The following is a 16,304-nucleotide window of genomic DNA, read 5'->3' as shown; positions in this document are numbered from 1 at the left end:
TGGATTAAACTATATTTTTTTAATAATTTAAGGTTATTATAATATTGTGTCTATTCAAAATCTTTCCTAGTAATTGAAAACGAGCGTGTACATGTATACATAGTTTTTTGAATCCAAGACCCGTAGAGAGAATAATAATTTCTTTAACCACTAAGACATGTTATTGGATTCGGATTAAGCTACATATTCATTGGAGATTTACAAGTTACTTTTCATAGTTTTCCAATACATTCCAATCAAATAACCTTTGCGGGAAATTTATCAAAAGTTCCCTATATGTAAATATAAAGTATATTTCACAAACGCATGGAGTCTGAAGTTTGATTTTTTTAAAGATAAAAACACACACATTTAATTGTTTAGTTTCTAAATTAACATAATCGTTAATATGCAATTTAGTAGTTAAACAAATTACTTATTAACTTTTAATATTTGCTTTTAAAATATATGTAATTTGCATTAAAACAGTAGCACGTGGACTTGGTGAAAGCTTAGGACAAGGTGGAAAACGTGTAAGAACGACTCTGCCCCCAAGTTCAAACTCTTCTCATCCAAATCAAACCTAAATTACTCGGTATAAAATAAAATAATTATTTTTTAATTTTTTTTAATTTTTTATTAATATATGATAATTATATAGAATTTATTTTAAAGATTTTAAATTATTTGATAATAAACCTTTAATATCGTTGTTTATACTCGAACTTTGGATTATAACAAACTTTTTTTAACTATTAAAACCGTTTAATTCGTGTTTTAATATCTTTTAATAATTAATAAACTTTTTTAATAAATAAAATAATAATGGAGTAGTAAGCATTAATATTATTTAGTTATTGCGTGAGATACCCAGCCATTCGGGTATTTCAAAGTCCTCCATGCCGACTCCTCTTCTCCATGTCTTCCATGGCTGAACCCCACAAGAAAACCACCAAAACCAGTCATTTTCTAGGTTGTTTCGGGTTTTCCGGCATGAAAAACCCGCCGGAAAAGCCCATTAAACCCAGCAGCAGGAACAAGACACGGTCGCCTCCTTGCCCGATGTTTTGTTTCACCGCGAGAAAGTCCCGTACCAAAACTGTGCCCGTCGATAACTCCGACAATAAGACAGTCTCAGCCGGCGAAAGCTATACGCCGTCGAAGCCGATAAAGAAGAAGATCCCTTCGCGCCAAAATTCCAAAACTGATCAACGACAAACGGCGTCGCTTGAAGAGGTCAGTCTAGTTGAGAATAGTGAAATTCCCCACCTTCTCTCTAGCCGAATTTTATGTTTTCATTTAATCATATTGCTGGCCAAAAGGCGATTTGTGTCGTCTCTGACAACTTTTTGAGAGCTTATTTTTTTGGATTTTATTGCTTTGCAGGGACCTGAACCGAATATTCTCACCCGGAACAGAAGAAATTCAGACCCGATTAGGACCGGTTCAAGCCTTCCCAGTTCACCGGCAGTTAAATCGAATCCGAAAACACATCCCAACTTATCCCACACGGCTTCGTTACCGGTCCTCGACCGCGGAAAACGGGCGGAGAATCCCCGGATTCATGATCGGGTCAACTCGAAGCAGATCAGGCGGAAGAACAATGGGGCGGTTAAAAAATTCGACACGGTCACGGGTTTGTCCATCATTATGGTGATCCTAGTAATGATGTTACTTTGGGGTCGCTTATGTGCGATCCTGTGTGCCTCGGCTTGGTTTTATTTTTACTATCGAACCGCGGTTAAAGATAATGATATAAAAATCATTACGGATGCAGATGCTTCGGATTTGAACTCGGAAGAATACAAGAAGAGGATCGTGCTAGAAGGATTGTTAGAGAGGAATCATAAGATTACACTGTGAATTTTTTTTATATAGTTCATGTTGGACTCTATTTTATGGTTCATGTACAAAAATAACTTCCATTTTTCACTTTTTCTTTTTCATGTCCGATGCGAACGTTAGACGTAGCTGCATATGTTTTGCTAAAGTGAGCCGGTCTGGGCATTTTGTGTAAAATTAGCAATGGGAAAAAAAGAAGAGAAGGGGTCAATGTCTTCTAGAATTGTATATAATCCAGTCCCTTTCCTCTTCTATTTTCTTCCCGTTTTCTTGTTTGATTGGTGCAATTGCGGAGTCACGTGGTTCTCGACGTGAAGCACGTGCCGTCGGCTTGTGTGGTTCAAACATTGGCTGTCAGCCTCGGGTGTCTCGTTTTCCCTCACCTAACGTTAGCGAGAGAATTTAAGGGGAAAAAACAATGGAATTTATACTTAAAATAAATTGTTTTTATAGTGGCAAATATACTAAATAGGCCCTCAAAATTTTTCATTTTTTTAGATGAATCCTTATATATATATATATATATATATTTGGATCTATGATAGTCTTTCACAATAATATTATCTCCTAGGGGTCGTTTGGTTCACGAAATATAAGATTATCTATGATAATATTATTGGAATGTTACATTAATTATTATATTACTGAGAATATTGTATTACCTTATTTGATTTGTTTGACAGGAATATAAGATCACAATATTTTGTTAAAATAATATATGATAGAAAAAATATATGTTTTACCAAATTATCCTTGAGATATATTTTATTTTTTAACAAGTTAAATTCTCGATATTAAAGTTAAAATATTTAAATGAAACATCATAGAAAATATAATTTTTATTATTTATATATTTTTAAATAAAGTTCATACACAAATAACTTAATATATATATATATATTTTTATTTTTTTTTGAAAATGCACAAACATACTTACATTAATATAATTATGTGTTTATTTTTAGGTATCAAGATATTGAGAGATGTGCATACTGACACCGGTGTATGTATATGTTTATTTTTAGGTACCAAGATATTGAGAGATGTACATACTTACACCGGTGTAAGTATGTATTAATTGGTACACTATTTTATTTTATTCATGCCACATGTATGAGTTATGAAATATCATATCAAAATATTTGAAATTTTTGATAGAAAACATAAAAATATAATATAAAAATTATTTTACGAAAATTAATCATAAATGAAGCTTACTAAAACACGTATCAAAAGTAAAACTTGAATCAAACACATATATAATAAATAATTCAAAATAAAATAAATTTTAATATTATTATTTTACTCTTTATTTTATATACGTCATATTATTTTACAATAGGTTTTAGAAAATCTAAAACCATTTAAAAAATAAAATAAATTTATAACCATGTAATTATATATAAAAATAAGGGTAATTTTGAAATAAATATATTATTTTAAATGTATTATTATTCTAAGGGGAGAGAACTGTCTAATACCTGAGAAAAGGGAGGGAATGACATTTTTGAAAAAAAGACCAAAAAATAGTCACTATTGGGAATATTTCATTAACCCGAAAAGAATGCTCTTAAACCAAATGTGGGAATATGATTTCAGAAAAATAATATTCCCACAATAATGATCTTCTCCGTGAACTAAACGCCCCTAAATTTCATACATAAATATTCTCATTAATAATATACCATGTTTTTTTTATCATTGCATAACACTTATTGATACAGGTCTTTATGCTTTTATTACAACTAAATCAGCTTAAGCTTTAACTTGTAATGTTTTGTTAAAACGTTAATGGTAGGATAGGATGAAGTATTATGTCTTTTAAACAACATTTATATTTTGCATTATGATGTTATAAATAGAGTAAATTGGGTTAAATAGACCGTCTCCATAAAAAACATCTAATCATTTATAATAGTTAATTTGAATTAATCGATTAATTACGAAGCAAATTGAATTAATTCAGTTGACATAATTATTATTAAAATATCTAAAGGACGTGGATTTGAACTTGTTTAAACTTGTATTATCCTTTAATTTGCATACATAATGAAAACCGAATAATTTAAAGCTACTTGATATCGCTTAAGGAGCCCCACGACTCATCGCAGCAAGTCTATCTGCAGCAGCATTCTCTTCTCGACTAACGTGGTTTACCTTAACAGTCCAATCTCGATCTCGAGGCGCAGAGTTCGTGGTAATCAGCGCACTTCCCGCCAAAGCATCCGATAAGTTGTTCGTTTCATTATTCTAAGTTTTTTTTTTTTTTGAGTTCTTGGAGACCCAAACCACATATCCATGTCAAGATATACATCAAATACAAATGACAGACATGAAAATGCAAGAAAAATGAGAAGTTAGAGCAGCATAGCACCCAACACCAAGCAAATTTGATAATATCAATAGAAATATTCACCAGAAGCATGATAAACAAAAGTTAATTAAGATCAGAAAGAATGAAAAACTTAAAACGGAAACGGGAGCGATGTAGGAAGCCATGAGAGATCTAGAGAGAGAAATCAAAGAGAAATTAGTTGGACTTTTTTCAAGAAAAGAATAGACAGGAAAAATGAAATATACATTATCACAATTCAGTATTTGTTTGTTTATGAATTTGTCTCGTTCGTAGTTTAAAAAGTTCTTTCTTAACTAAAGAATTTTATAACTGGATATCCTTTTTCTATCATGTAGGATTCAGCCATGGCAATTTCGTTATGGTTGATTTTCGACTTTACGATAATTTCATTGATTGTTTATGTCATGATTAGGGGAGTTAATACCTGCACATTTAGGGTGTTGATGCTCTACCGGTTAGGGTGATTTTCGGCCATCAGCTGTTCCACCATGAGCTTTATCAGCTGTTACACCATGATCTCTGCAAAATTTTTATAGTTGTTGTGTTATGGTATCCATCCTTGAGGAGGAGGAGGAGGAGGAGGAGGAGGAGGAGGAGGAGGAGGAGGAGGGAACACCAGTCAAAAGTTTTGGGAGTTAAACTTGTGCTAAAACAGTGCCAAAATATTGATTTAACGTGATCCACCAGCTTTCCGTCACTCACATTAATGATAGTTAACGTCAGATGATCGATTTATTATAAATTAATAATTTTGGTGACTAATTTGATACAAATTAATAATTTTAGTGATTAATTTGTTACTTTTGAAACTTTAATAGGGAAGAGAACACATACTAAAATATTAGTGACCATTTACGTAGTTTACCCCAAACTAAACCCTAACCCAAAATCAATATATTTGTTAGGCCAGATTTGCAGCCGACGGCACAAAACTCAAGCTTCTCGATTTTCAGCTGCAACCATGGTGCTTCCTTCTCCTTTGTTTGATTTCCTTCTTCTTTTGAGCTTATTTATGATATGTTTTCTTCTTTCATAAATTTATTTGTGAAATCCTTTTCTTCTATCTGTGTTTAGTGTAGTATTTCCCGTGTTTTAGGCTTGAAAAAAATGTTTATATTCAAGAAATCATATCTAATGATGTAGACTTTGCTCTGAAATCCGGAACTAGCCTTGAATTAATGATAGCAACCGTCGGTTTACAAGATATGTGATGAGATTGCGATGTGAGGGCTAATTCTTTTTCTTAGTATTACTGCTTGTCAATTGTTGTCGGTGAAGTGTTTGATGAAATGCTTGTGATAAATTTTTTGCTTTTGAATTGTGCCGAGACTGACCGTGGCTTTTGGTTGTTTGAAGGTGAACGTGCCTAAGACCAAGAAGACTTACTGCAAGAGCAAAGAGTGCAGGAAGCACACTTTGCACAAGGTAACACAATATAAAAAGGGTAAGGATAGTTTGGCAGCACAAGGGAAGCGTCGATCGGAAACAATCCGGTTACGGTGGCCAAACCAAACCAGTTTTCCACAAGAAGGTAATCCTTTCTGTTGCCTATCTTTTATTCCATGGGTGGGGTATAATTTATGTGATGGAAATAGAGTTAATTGCACCACATTCGGATCTCTTCAAGTCCTCCAACTATGAATGTCTTATCAATTAGGCCACTCTATTTAAAAATGTCAGCTCGAAGCTGATACATAACATAGTTGAAACTACCTTTTTAACACTTAAATTCAAGTTGTCTTCGCAGTAGGTACACATTTATTAATAATTTGATTCGCATGTTTTATAGATTTTTATGTCAGATCATACCTCGTTTAGCATTGTTAAATTAGTCATTAAATCACCAAATATAATCCAAAAGTACTTTTCAAAAGCAATGTTAAATTAGTCATTTAAATTGGCATTTAACACTTAATTTGATGGCTAAGATCTCGAAATAATATTTTGAGGATTCAATTAAAACATTTTGAAGTTCAAAGACCAGTTAAAATCTAGTTAATATTTTGGGATGTTTTATGCAACTAGTCCATGAAAATATCAAGAACCTTGTCCTTGTATATTTCATGTTTTATTGGCTTGAGACTCCAAGGCCTGTAAATGTAACATATATGAATGTGTATCCTTTTACCAGGCAAAGACTACCAAGAAGATTGTGCTAAGGCTGCAATGCCAGGGCTGCAAGCATGTTTCACAGCATCCAATCAAGGTCAGCTTACCGGAAACCCCTCGCCTAATTTATTTATGCTCTTCGACGAGCTAATTTTCGGTTTGTTTGTTACCGGTTTTTGCAGAGGTGCAAGCACTTTGAGATCGGTGGAGACAAGAAGGGGAAGGGAACATCACTGTTCTAAATGCGTTGTTCATGGTATTATGGTATGTCGATTTACTTTTGGTCGAGTAGTTTGAACTTACAGGGCCGTAATGGAATTTTGTCAAATTTGCTTTCAGTTTCTTGCCTTCCTGATGCTGGTTTGCAGTGTTAAAACTGTTGGCAAATGTTTCACTAGTAATTTTGGGTTTAACTGTGTTTGGGCAACTTCTAGTAGTATTTATCCACTTCTATTGCTTGTTTGAACATTATCCTTGCGTTAAAAATGAGAAACCTTGAACCAGCAAAGAATTAACAATCAAATTACAAAAAATATCAAATTTAAAACTGAATCATAAATTATTAATTTTATCATTTGACTTTCTTCGCTTTTTTATTTTGGACACTAAAGTTTAAAGAATTTGAATTTAGTCGTTATACTTCAGATATTGGATTTTTCACCCACTTGTCTATTTTGTTGGTTATCATCCGATGGTATGGATCCTTTTAATATTTTCTGAGTCACGTCGACATCAATTTAGGTTTCAATAGCTACGTGGATTGTTGTGTTGATATTCATTAGACCTCAAATTTCAGGTTATACTATTGTGATCCTTTGAGTTCAAATTTGACTTTTGTTTCACCCAAAATTTAATTGAACTTGCAGCCACTTGACATACCTCGAATACGTCACAATACGATGATAGGAATAATAGATCGAACAAAAATAAAGACAAAGTAGATGGCAAAAATTGAAGAGGATAAAAACAGAAAAAATGAAGAAAATTTAATTTTATATGAATTCAAATTGCCGTTTAAGGGAAAAAAGGAAACTATTTTACTATCTTGTCACGCAGCCAATTATTTAATTATAGAGTGATCAAAATAGAAATACCTTAAAATTTAGTGATTAAATTAAAAAAAATAAACTACAATGACAAGAACCGATGAAATTTCAATGATTGGACAGTGAAGTAAAATGTCAATCTGTCTGAAACATTCAATGAAAAATTGGTCAAAAGTGGAGTGGAACAACATATTACACATTCATACATACATGTATATTAATTCAAATAAACTAGGAGAAAATAAGCTAATTGTATCATCGGACTTGAATGGTTTTTTCCTTGTTGTCCATTTCTGTATCTGTATAATAAACTCCTCCAAGAACTAGCAATGGCGGCCTCACGAATTTTGCAGTCAAAATTTGGTAATATATGCAGGCGACGGAACGTAGTTTTCTAATCAAGTGCCGCTTTGTTTTTACGAGCAGATATCGGCTTTGGCAATCCATCGAACATCGGCATTGTAATGCTTACAGTTGAAAGTGCTTGTAAATCAGGCTTCAAGTTCCATTTGGATGCTGCCCAGAGGGATGACAAACTACCATTTTCCTGATCTTGCAAACTTGATGCGCTCGATGACTTCCTCACCGTAGCAAATCCGTCGACCACGTAACCATCTCCAAGGTCTGTTGGTGCGGTGTTGAACCCAAATAACTCGGCATCGGCTCCTACATTAGTGCGAGTTGCTGCTTTGGATCTTTGTGCCAAGCCTTTCGCTGTTATTGTTGAAAATCCCCCACTGTTGTTGTTATCTTCTTTCAATAGCCTTTCGGGGGTGCGGGCGGTGAAGTCGGCCTCGGATTTCTGCCGTCTTCGTATTAGTTTGTCATTTGATTTATCAGGGTCACCGTCTTTAGCTTCTCCGGCGGAAAGGATATCTGCTGTGATTTCACCATTCTTGTCATAAAATCCATTGGTCACGCTTCTAATCTTCCGTTGAAGCCTCAAAGGTGGATCATAATAAGAGGACAGTCTGAGTGATGAACCATCCTCCAGATCATGAGATTCTCCTTTCCTATATACAGCCATCTCAAAACCTTCAGATGACACACTTTTTTGTGGTGGTTTAAGGCCATAGTAACCTTGTAACGAGTTCATTGCCGGGGAGACCCTTCGTGGAGGAGTTTTCAGCCTTAATGACTGGAACGAGTCACGCAAACCGGGAGGCAAATCTGGACCTGAGTTTTGATTGACGCTGCTTTCTCTGCAGAGAGTTGGCAGACATAGTGAGCTTAATTAAAAAACAACATTCCAAGTATACATTTAGCAGCTCCATCAAGAGATACATTAGTTTACGCTTTGCAGCTCATTGCTACCTATGCCATGATTATTACAGCATCACAAAAAAGCTTTGAACCCTATTGCAGAGACTTGGGGAGGGGGGGGGGAGGAGGGAATGCCTGTTTGATTCCATTTACCACTCCTAGTAATGGAACCTTTTTATGGGCAGAGAGCCATCCAACGCCAAACCACTTAAAACTCGATCTGAGATTAACTCTTGAAGTCCCACACAAATGTTTCCTTGAATAAGTTAGCAAGTCATATGCTTCAGGATATCTTCCCTCTAGACTAGAACTATATCCATCCTTAAGGAAAAACAAAACTGCTGCTGAGAAAGGGATATAATCCAAAAGGCACTACTAAGACATAATTAACAGTCGGACGGTAATCTTTACACGAAAATTCCAATTGTTCAAACAAGAATTTCTTGTCGGGCATGTAAGCATTCATTGTCAGTCACGATGTGAAGGTCAATAACTTCAAAACTTGCAAATAGAAAAGGCTAAAGGCCATTGCCGGAATAAATGCTTTGTTCTCAATGCATCAACAATACAGTAAGACCGGCAATTTCTTTACGATCGAAATACAAAGATATTATCAAGAGAATGCACTTAAATTATTTTCTACCATCCAAATAAAAAGTGCACCCATAGTTTCAAACATGCATACCCAGAAATAGCAACCAAGTCATGATCATAAGAAGCTATACTATGAAGTACTAATTACGGTCGGCCACAAACAAACCCATCTTTCCTCAAGAGTTTCGAATTTGTTGGCGAATTCTTCGAAATTGTACTCTATATATAAACCTTAAGATATCAGGTGCCTATATTCCAAATATGCATAGCGGCCATCTTAATGCACAGTTAAGAGAGTCCAGGGTAAAATTCACGAGTGATAAAAAAAAAGCGTATCTGCTTTAAAGAAGATATAATACCCTGGTGTTTCGGAACCATCTGACAAGCAAGGTGACGGCGGATGTCGCCCTGGTAAAGGTATCTGAAGCGTCTTAAGAGCAAACATCTGAAGATCAGTAACCAGACCATTCATCTTTTTTATGTCAGCTACCTGATGATTGCAAACCCATAACAACAACACTTTGTCAACAAAACACTCAAATAATTAGATACGACTTCTCGGTTAACACCGCTCAGTTTCCCCAACTAATTTCCCAAATTTATACAAGCAAGTCCATTTATAAGGAGACAAAAATAACACCAAATAATTAATACAAGGATGGATAGATTTCCATTAATTACCTCAACGCCGTACTTGATGGCGACTCCGGCAAGGGTGTCGAACCGGGAAACTGGATGTTCGATTAAACCGGCACCGGGTAATGAAGAGGGGGATGAACTTTGAGACTTTCCATTCCCCGAAACATTGTAATCATTGCAAAATCCGCTATATTTCCCATTCGTACGACAACTGTAGTTCCCGTTAGCAATGCTAGTCCGCCTCTCCCTTTCCATCTGCATAACCAACCCCCAATTTATTTACCCTAATTTCATCAATACCCAATATTCGACCTCCGATTCTCCTTCCTATTTTTCGATTAAACCGAAAATTAACGGGTCTGGAGTTTCAAAACGAGAGCATTCAAATTCTTTTTCCCGCCGATCGAACTGAATCCAAATGGAATCGAAAGACTAAAAGGATCGAACTTCGAAAAGTAGATCTAAAGAGAAATGAGAAACCAAGTTAAAAGAAGACGGGTTGAAAGATCAAAGATCCTGGGTTTCAACATTTTCCAGAATAAAAAAAAAAGCAAAGAGAAAAAGGTATAAGCTTAAATGAGTAGTTATTATTGGCTGGCGTAGTACGTTTTACTGTGGGAATGCTCCCACCGTAACCTATCCGGCCTGGCTATCCATTTTGTCGGTCGGTACTCGGTTCGGTTCGAATATATTTTATAATTAACTTTTTTTTTCATTTTAAATAATCACGTTTCATAAAAGCAACCAACGTGTCCATAACTAAATTATTTTTAACAAAATATCATTAAAATTTTATTTATTTGATTATACCCCAAAAAATTATTTATTTATTTGATTTACTTTGATATATTATAGCTGACCCTTATTTTCATATGTAATGGAATAAGGGAGAGGTAAGAAAGTAGATTACCCCCAACGTCAGGTTGAGAACAATTTCCGCAAAACACCTCCAAATTATAAAATATCCTCCGAATTATTTATTTATTTGATTTACTTTAATATATCATTTGTATTATTCTTGTAGGTTAATCGCAGTAACACGGTCAAATAAGATAAAGGAATCATATATTTTAGGTCAAATACTGTAGAAGCTTCTCAATAGATTTAAGGGTAAATTATACTAATAATCACTAAAAGCTCATAATATTTTCACTTTAATCAACAAAATCTTCAAACTTATATTAAAGTTATTTAATTTTAAGTTTGCTTGTAATCTGGTCATTGATGTAAATGATCGCTGGTATAACATACCCTTATATCATTTTCATTAATAAATTAATACTCTAATAAAGTTTAGTAATCTGATATCCTCTAATCAGATAATGACACATAAGATTTAATACTATAATATTCTTCTTTTTCTATATATTTTTAATTAAATTCTTATTTTACCTACTAAAAATGAGAATTTATATATATACACATATAGAGGGTCTGATCATGTATGAATTTTTATCTCATTCTATAGGAGCAGTATTATACTTTCTCATACTTTCTCATTGAGTTCATCAGGCAAATGCCCCCTATCAAGTTGGAGTAGAGGGGAAACTAAAGAAGGACTAGTGGGGCTATGTCTCCCTCGAAATTTAATGAATTATAATTTAGTCCCTCTTAAAACTTTTAGAAATTCATATTAAACTTCAAAATTTTTTAATTTTTTTAATTAATTTCCCTCTCATAAATTTTAAAAATTCCTATTAAGTCTATCAAAATTTTAAAAATTTTAGTTAGACTCCTATTTTTTGGGGAAAAATGTAAACTAAACCCTTCAAAATTTTAAAAAAATTAATTTAAACCTTCGAATTTTTTTAAAATTTTAAGTTGACACCTGTAAACTCTATCACCAAGGATAGGAGGGTGGTATCATCAACGGACAAAGGATCAAAGGGCTGTTCGAAGCTTAAGACAGTGGAACGTGAGTGTTTTTAAAAGGATAAAACAACGCATAAATAAAAGAACCAATTGCCCTTTTTTAGTCAAATCAAGGACTAATGCACCGATGACAATGTGCAAGTTTTGAACATTTGCCACAATGATTAGGGGTGTTCAAATAATCAAATTAATTCGGTTAACCGATCGAATCGAATTAGTTCAGTTAATTCGATTCGGTTATCGAATTAGTTTGGTCGATTAACGGTTAAAATAATTTTTAGAATTCGATTAACGGTTAATTTGGTTCGAATTCGGTTAATTAACCGAATTAACCGAAATTAAATTTTAAATATATTATATATAACATAGGGGCTCAGCCCAAACCATTTAAAATCCAATTAATAATTTAAGATCTAATAAATTTTTAACCTAAATCAATATTAATTAATTAAAAAAATTATATAAAATTTTTATTTTATAATTATATATTATTTAAATTAATTGTAAACTGTTTTTTTAATTAAAAAATATTATATATATTATATATAACATATGGGCTAAGTCCAAACCATTTAAAACCCAATTAATAATTTAAGATCCAATAACTTTTAAACATAAATTAATATTAATTAATTAAAAAATTTATCTGAAATTTTTATTTTATAATTATATATTATTTAAATTAATTATAAACTTTTTTTTAATTAAAAAATATTTAATTTTTATATAAATTAGAAAAGTTTTAAAAAAATTCGGTTAATTCAAAAATTAACCAAAATTTATTCGGTTCGGTTAATATATTTGAAAAAAAGTTCGGTTCGGTTAACGGTTAAAGAAAAAAAATTTTGATTAATTTGGTTATGGTTAATTCGGTTCAGTTCGATTCAGTTTTAACCGAATGAACAGCCCTAACAATGATTGAAGAACATGTGAAGATCTTTTTACGTCTTAAAGAATCTTAAAACCCAGTAATTTAAAATTTATTTTTTAGTAAATAAATGTCTTAATTTGATTGATATTTTTTTTAAAGTACGAGATTAGTCAGTTAAGTCGGATTTTTAATCAAACCGACCCATTGTTCTCCCCAAATTTCATGCATTTATAGTAATACCACATGCCAATATGCATGCATGAATATGTTGGATACAACATTATAGTACTTTCTTGAATGGATTCACTCAACAGATACACCATTTTGTTATCTTGTTCACTCTGCAAAGGCATTTGCAGAAACCTACAGGAAAGAGTAAATATGTTAATCTTATCGACTAAAAAGGAAAGCACAGACAAGAAAACATAATCACATTGATTGAAATCCTTTTTCCCTCTTAATATCACCACCAAGAAAGTAACGTAAATCGGCTATACATAATTGCAAGCACTGTTGAACACCTGCGGAATTCAAATGCAAATGCCCTACTTCTAGCTTAACTGGATCCACAATTTACTCTCTTTTGTTTCCTTTTTTTTTATTAAACTAAATACTTTCGAATATTTGATAATAAATAATTTCAATCATTAGACAATAAATAAGTTCAATCATACTATTGCAATCGCTGATACTTGAATCCATATATTCTAGTAACAACAACAATTTCTTTAACCACTGAGGTAAGTTAGTTCGTGCTACTCTTTATAAGTTGTAGAAACTAAAACATCATTGGAAAAGGAAACCATGAGATAGTCATATATTCTTGAGCATACCTCAAATTATTATTAATTTTTTCTTAAAAGTAAAGGCGAATATAAGAGATTATATATTTAGTGATTTTCAATCAATTGAACACTCGTACTCTGCATATGTAGCGCTTGAATTCGGAACCTAAAAATAGCAACAAATCTTTTAACCACTCCGATGGTTTCATTTGTGAAAAAAGCCACCTCAAATTATAAGAAACATAGAGTACCTTAATCATCGTCACTGTGTTTAATGACAGGGAAACTGATCTACGAAGGGGGAATCCGTTCATGTCTTCCCACGGCTATCTTGAGCTTCATCCTCTTTTACACGACGAGGACAAGTTCAAGAAAGCCGTGGAAAAGCATGCAAACGAACCCTTTCTTTTTCTCTCCCACTCCTCCATTCATTTCATGCAATCTCTCTCTCTCTCTCTATATATATATATATGTGTGTGTGTGTGTGTACACAGGAGAAGAAATGGTTGAAGAAGAGTGGAAGCATTGGTGATATAAGAGAGATGAGAGCAGTGGAAGAAAGAGACCAAAAGTAAGCAAACAACAAAGAGAGAAGAAAGGGGGAGTGGTTATGGGTTGTGTGATCATCAAACTTAAAAGTGATTCCCTCTGGGAGTGCGGTTATTCAGCAACTGCGGCTGACGAGTGGTTGCCCCACACGTGTCGGGGCCAAAAAAAGGTGTATGGTGGACCGTACAAGGGATGGATGATAGGGCACGGCACGGCTGGGCTGCGACACTTGCTGGTGGGGGCTAACTCTTCCTTCCTACTGCTGCTGCTTTGCAGTAACTCTGCACATTGCTATATATTTATTACAATTTCTGTAGCTGAAATAGTAACATGTTTGTATGCCAATTATTTGCTCAATTCAAATTGCTTATTATAGTTTTTATTGCAAAGATTATTACAATATGGAAAGATGAACATATATTTATAACCCATTGTTATTATTTTATGTGATTACTTTTTTTATATCTTTTTACTATTTAACATTATTTATTTATTTATTCGTTATTGTAAATTATTATTATTATTATTTGTTTCTTTTGTTTTTTCTTTTAAAATACGTGTATAATGAAAAGTTGGGTCAACTACGTATTTGATATTTAAATTATCAGTTTTGATCCGTTTTGATACTTAAACTTTCAATTTTTTTCAAAACCATACTTAACATTTAGTTTTTGTTTCACTTTAGTACCATACCGTTAAAAACTTAACACATATAGTATCTATTACTTTTGGTCTGTTTTAATACCAAAACTTTCAATTTTTTTTAAAAAAATTAATGTTATAGGGGTTAGGGTCGGCCCTGAGCATACGCCAAGGGTGCGACCGCCTAGGGCTCCAAGCTTGGAGGGACTCATTTTTAAAAATATTTTTAAGTTTAATAATTAAAAAATATTTTAAACATATTTTTTTATTTCAAACACTCGAAAATATGGTAATTCAGTGGGCCATAATAATTAAAAAATATTTTTAAACATATTTTTTTATTAAAAAACTCAAAAACATGATAATCTAGTGGCCCCATTTTAATGATCGAAAGGGAAACTAAGTGTAGGACCCCATTTATCTTTTTGTTATCATCTCCTGGCCTAGAGTCATTAAAATGTCAGGACCGAGCCTGATAGGAATACAAAATAAAACAAAAATTAAACTTTAAGTATGATTTTAAAAAAAATGAAAATTTAAGTACTAAAATGGACCAAAAGTGGTTGTTTTTAGGTACTAAACATATAATTTACCCTAAGAAGTTTCTTTTAGAATATTTTGTATCCATGTTTGAAGAATTATCGATTAAAGTTAAATTTATATTCGTAAATTTGTCCACAAGAAAAGACGACATATGATTTCCAATGTATTAATTCTTTTAGTGCGGTGGATATGCTCTGGTCTAGGAGTATCAACTCTTGAATTCAATTTTTTTATTTGATTTTAAATAAAAACCTTTAAAATTATCTTTTATTTCAGAGAGAATCCTTGAAAATAATGATTATATATATATATATATATATATATTCAATATGTAGTTTAGAATGATATTTAAAAGGATATCGAATTTTGAGGTTGAGTGGCAATCAGGCACATACCATGAATCATCATCATCCATACACTTGGGACCAATTTTATTTTACATAAATAATTTTTTTTTATTAAACCTGTGATTTTAAATAAACTCACCTTACCTTAAAAACATTTATTTAAATTTATCCAAAAATTACCAAGTAATTTAATCAAATTTGTATTAAAAGACCCAAGTGACCAATTAAAATATTAGAGTAATACATTACAACAATACTGCTTCAACAATCACTAGTAGCCCGCTTTGGCAATCGAATTACCATAAAGGTGTGTTTGATTCACGTAATGTAAGATTATCAGTGAGAATAAAAGATTACCAGGGAATAGGATTACTGGGAATGTTGTATTTTGTATTTGGTTGGTTTAGCAGGAATGTAAGATTACCGTGTTTGGTTAAAGGATTAAAATGTATATTTGATCAAATTGTCCTTATTATATATTTGTATAATATTACAAATTGTAAAATATTTATATAGTTTCTTTAAAAAATTAAATTCATAATATTTATATAATTTTTTTACAAATTTAAAAATACAAAAAAGTTTAATGAAAGGGTAAAAAAATTTTTAACCCCTGAACTTCATATAAAATTTTAATTATAAATTTTTTTTGTAAATCTGAAATAATTTAAGGATAAATTTGTAATTTAACATTTGTAGAATTTTTATAATTCAATGACAGAAGAATGATATTTTTGAAAAAAAATAAAAATTTAAGGGCATTTTAGTCCAAAACGCCGGTAATGTTACAATACCTAAGAGAATGGAGGTAATGACATTCCCGGTAATATAACCCAAAAAATCTACTATTGGTAATAAAACATTACC

The 16,304-nt window shown here is 32.3% G+C and overlaps 2 protein-coding genes and 1 pseudogene across 2 annotated transcripts; 2 read left to right on the top strand and 1 right to left on the bottom strand.

Annotated features, from left to right (window-relative positions):
- Positions 1 to 827: 827 nt before the first annotated feature.
- On the top strand, positions 828 to 2,017 carry LOC120171397 (uncharacterized protein At5g23160-like). The gene is made up of 2 exons (XM_039179101.1): positions 828 to 1,215; positions 1,366 to 2,017. Exons 1-2 carry the CDS (start codon positions 898 to 900, stop codon positions 1,840 to 1,842), a joined length of 795 nt encoding a protein of 264 aa, XP_039035032.1. The 5' UTR covers positions 828 to 897; the 3' UTR covers positions 1,843 to 2,017.
- A 3,121-nt stretch (positions 2,018 to 5,138) lies between these two features.
- On the top strand, positions 5,139 to 6,715 carry LOC120171530 (annotated as a pseudogene).
- An 891-nt stretch (positions 6,716 to 7,606) lies between these two features.
- Positions 7,607 to 10,334, bottom strand: LOC120171395. Its single transcript, XM_039179099.1, has 3 exons — positions 9,871 to 10,334; positions 9,549 to 9,679; positions 7,607 to 8,534 (listed from the first exon to the last, which is right to left on the bottom strand). Exons 1-3 carry the CDS (start codon positions 10,087 to 10,089, stop codon positions 7,727 to 7,729), a joined length of 1,158 nt encoding a protein of 385 aa, XP_039035030.1. The 5' UTR covers positions 10,090 to 10,334; the 3' UTR covers positions 7,607 to 7,726.
- Between the last annotated feature and the right edge of the window lie 5,970 nt (positions 10,335 to 16,304).

Source organism: Hibiscus syriacus, unplaced genomic scaffold (assembly GCF_006381635.1).
Source record: "Hibiscus syriacus cultivar Baekdansim isolate YM2019G1 unplaced genomic scaffold, ASM638163v2 tig00111834_pilon, whole genome shotgun sequence".
Lineage (NCBI taxonomy): Eukaryota > Viridiplantae > Streptophyta > Magnoliopsida > Malvales > Malvaceae > Hibiscus > Hibiscus syriacus.
Note: the sequence above shows the minus strand (reverse complement) of the source record. Positions and strands in the feature narration are given on the sequence as shown.

Excerpts from the sequence above, each read along its gene's own strand:
- LOC120171397 (XM_039179101.1), top strand. The coding sequence starts at position 898 with ATGTCTTCCATGGCTGAACCCCACAAGAAAACCACCAAAACCAGTCAT. Across the intron at positions 1,216-1,365 it reads AAACGGCGTCGCTTGAAGAG|GGACCTGAACCGAATATTCT; the intron begins GTCAGTCTAGTT and ends ATTGCTTTGCAG.
- LOC120171395 (XM_039179099.1), bottom strand. The coding sequence starts at position 10,089 with ATGCAGATGGAAAGGGAGAGGCGGACTAGCATTGCTAACGGGAACTAC. Across the intron at positions 9,680-9,870 it reads CCATCAAGTACGGCGTTGAG|GTAGCTGACATAAAAAAGAT; the intron begins GTAATTAATGGA and ends TGCAATCATCAG. Across the intron at positions 8,535-9,548 it reads GATGGTTCCGAAACACCAGG|AGAAAGCAGCGTCAATCAAA; the intron begins GTATTATATCTT and ends AACTCTCTGCAG.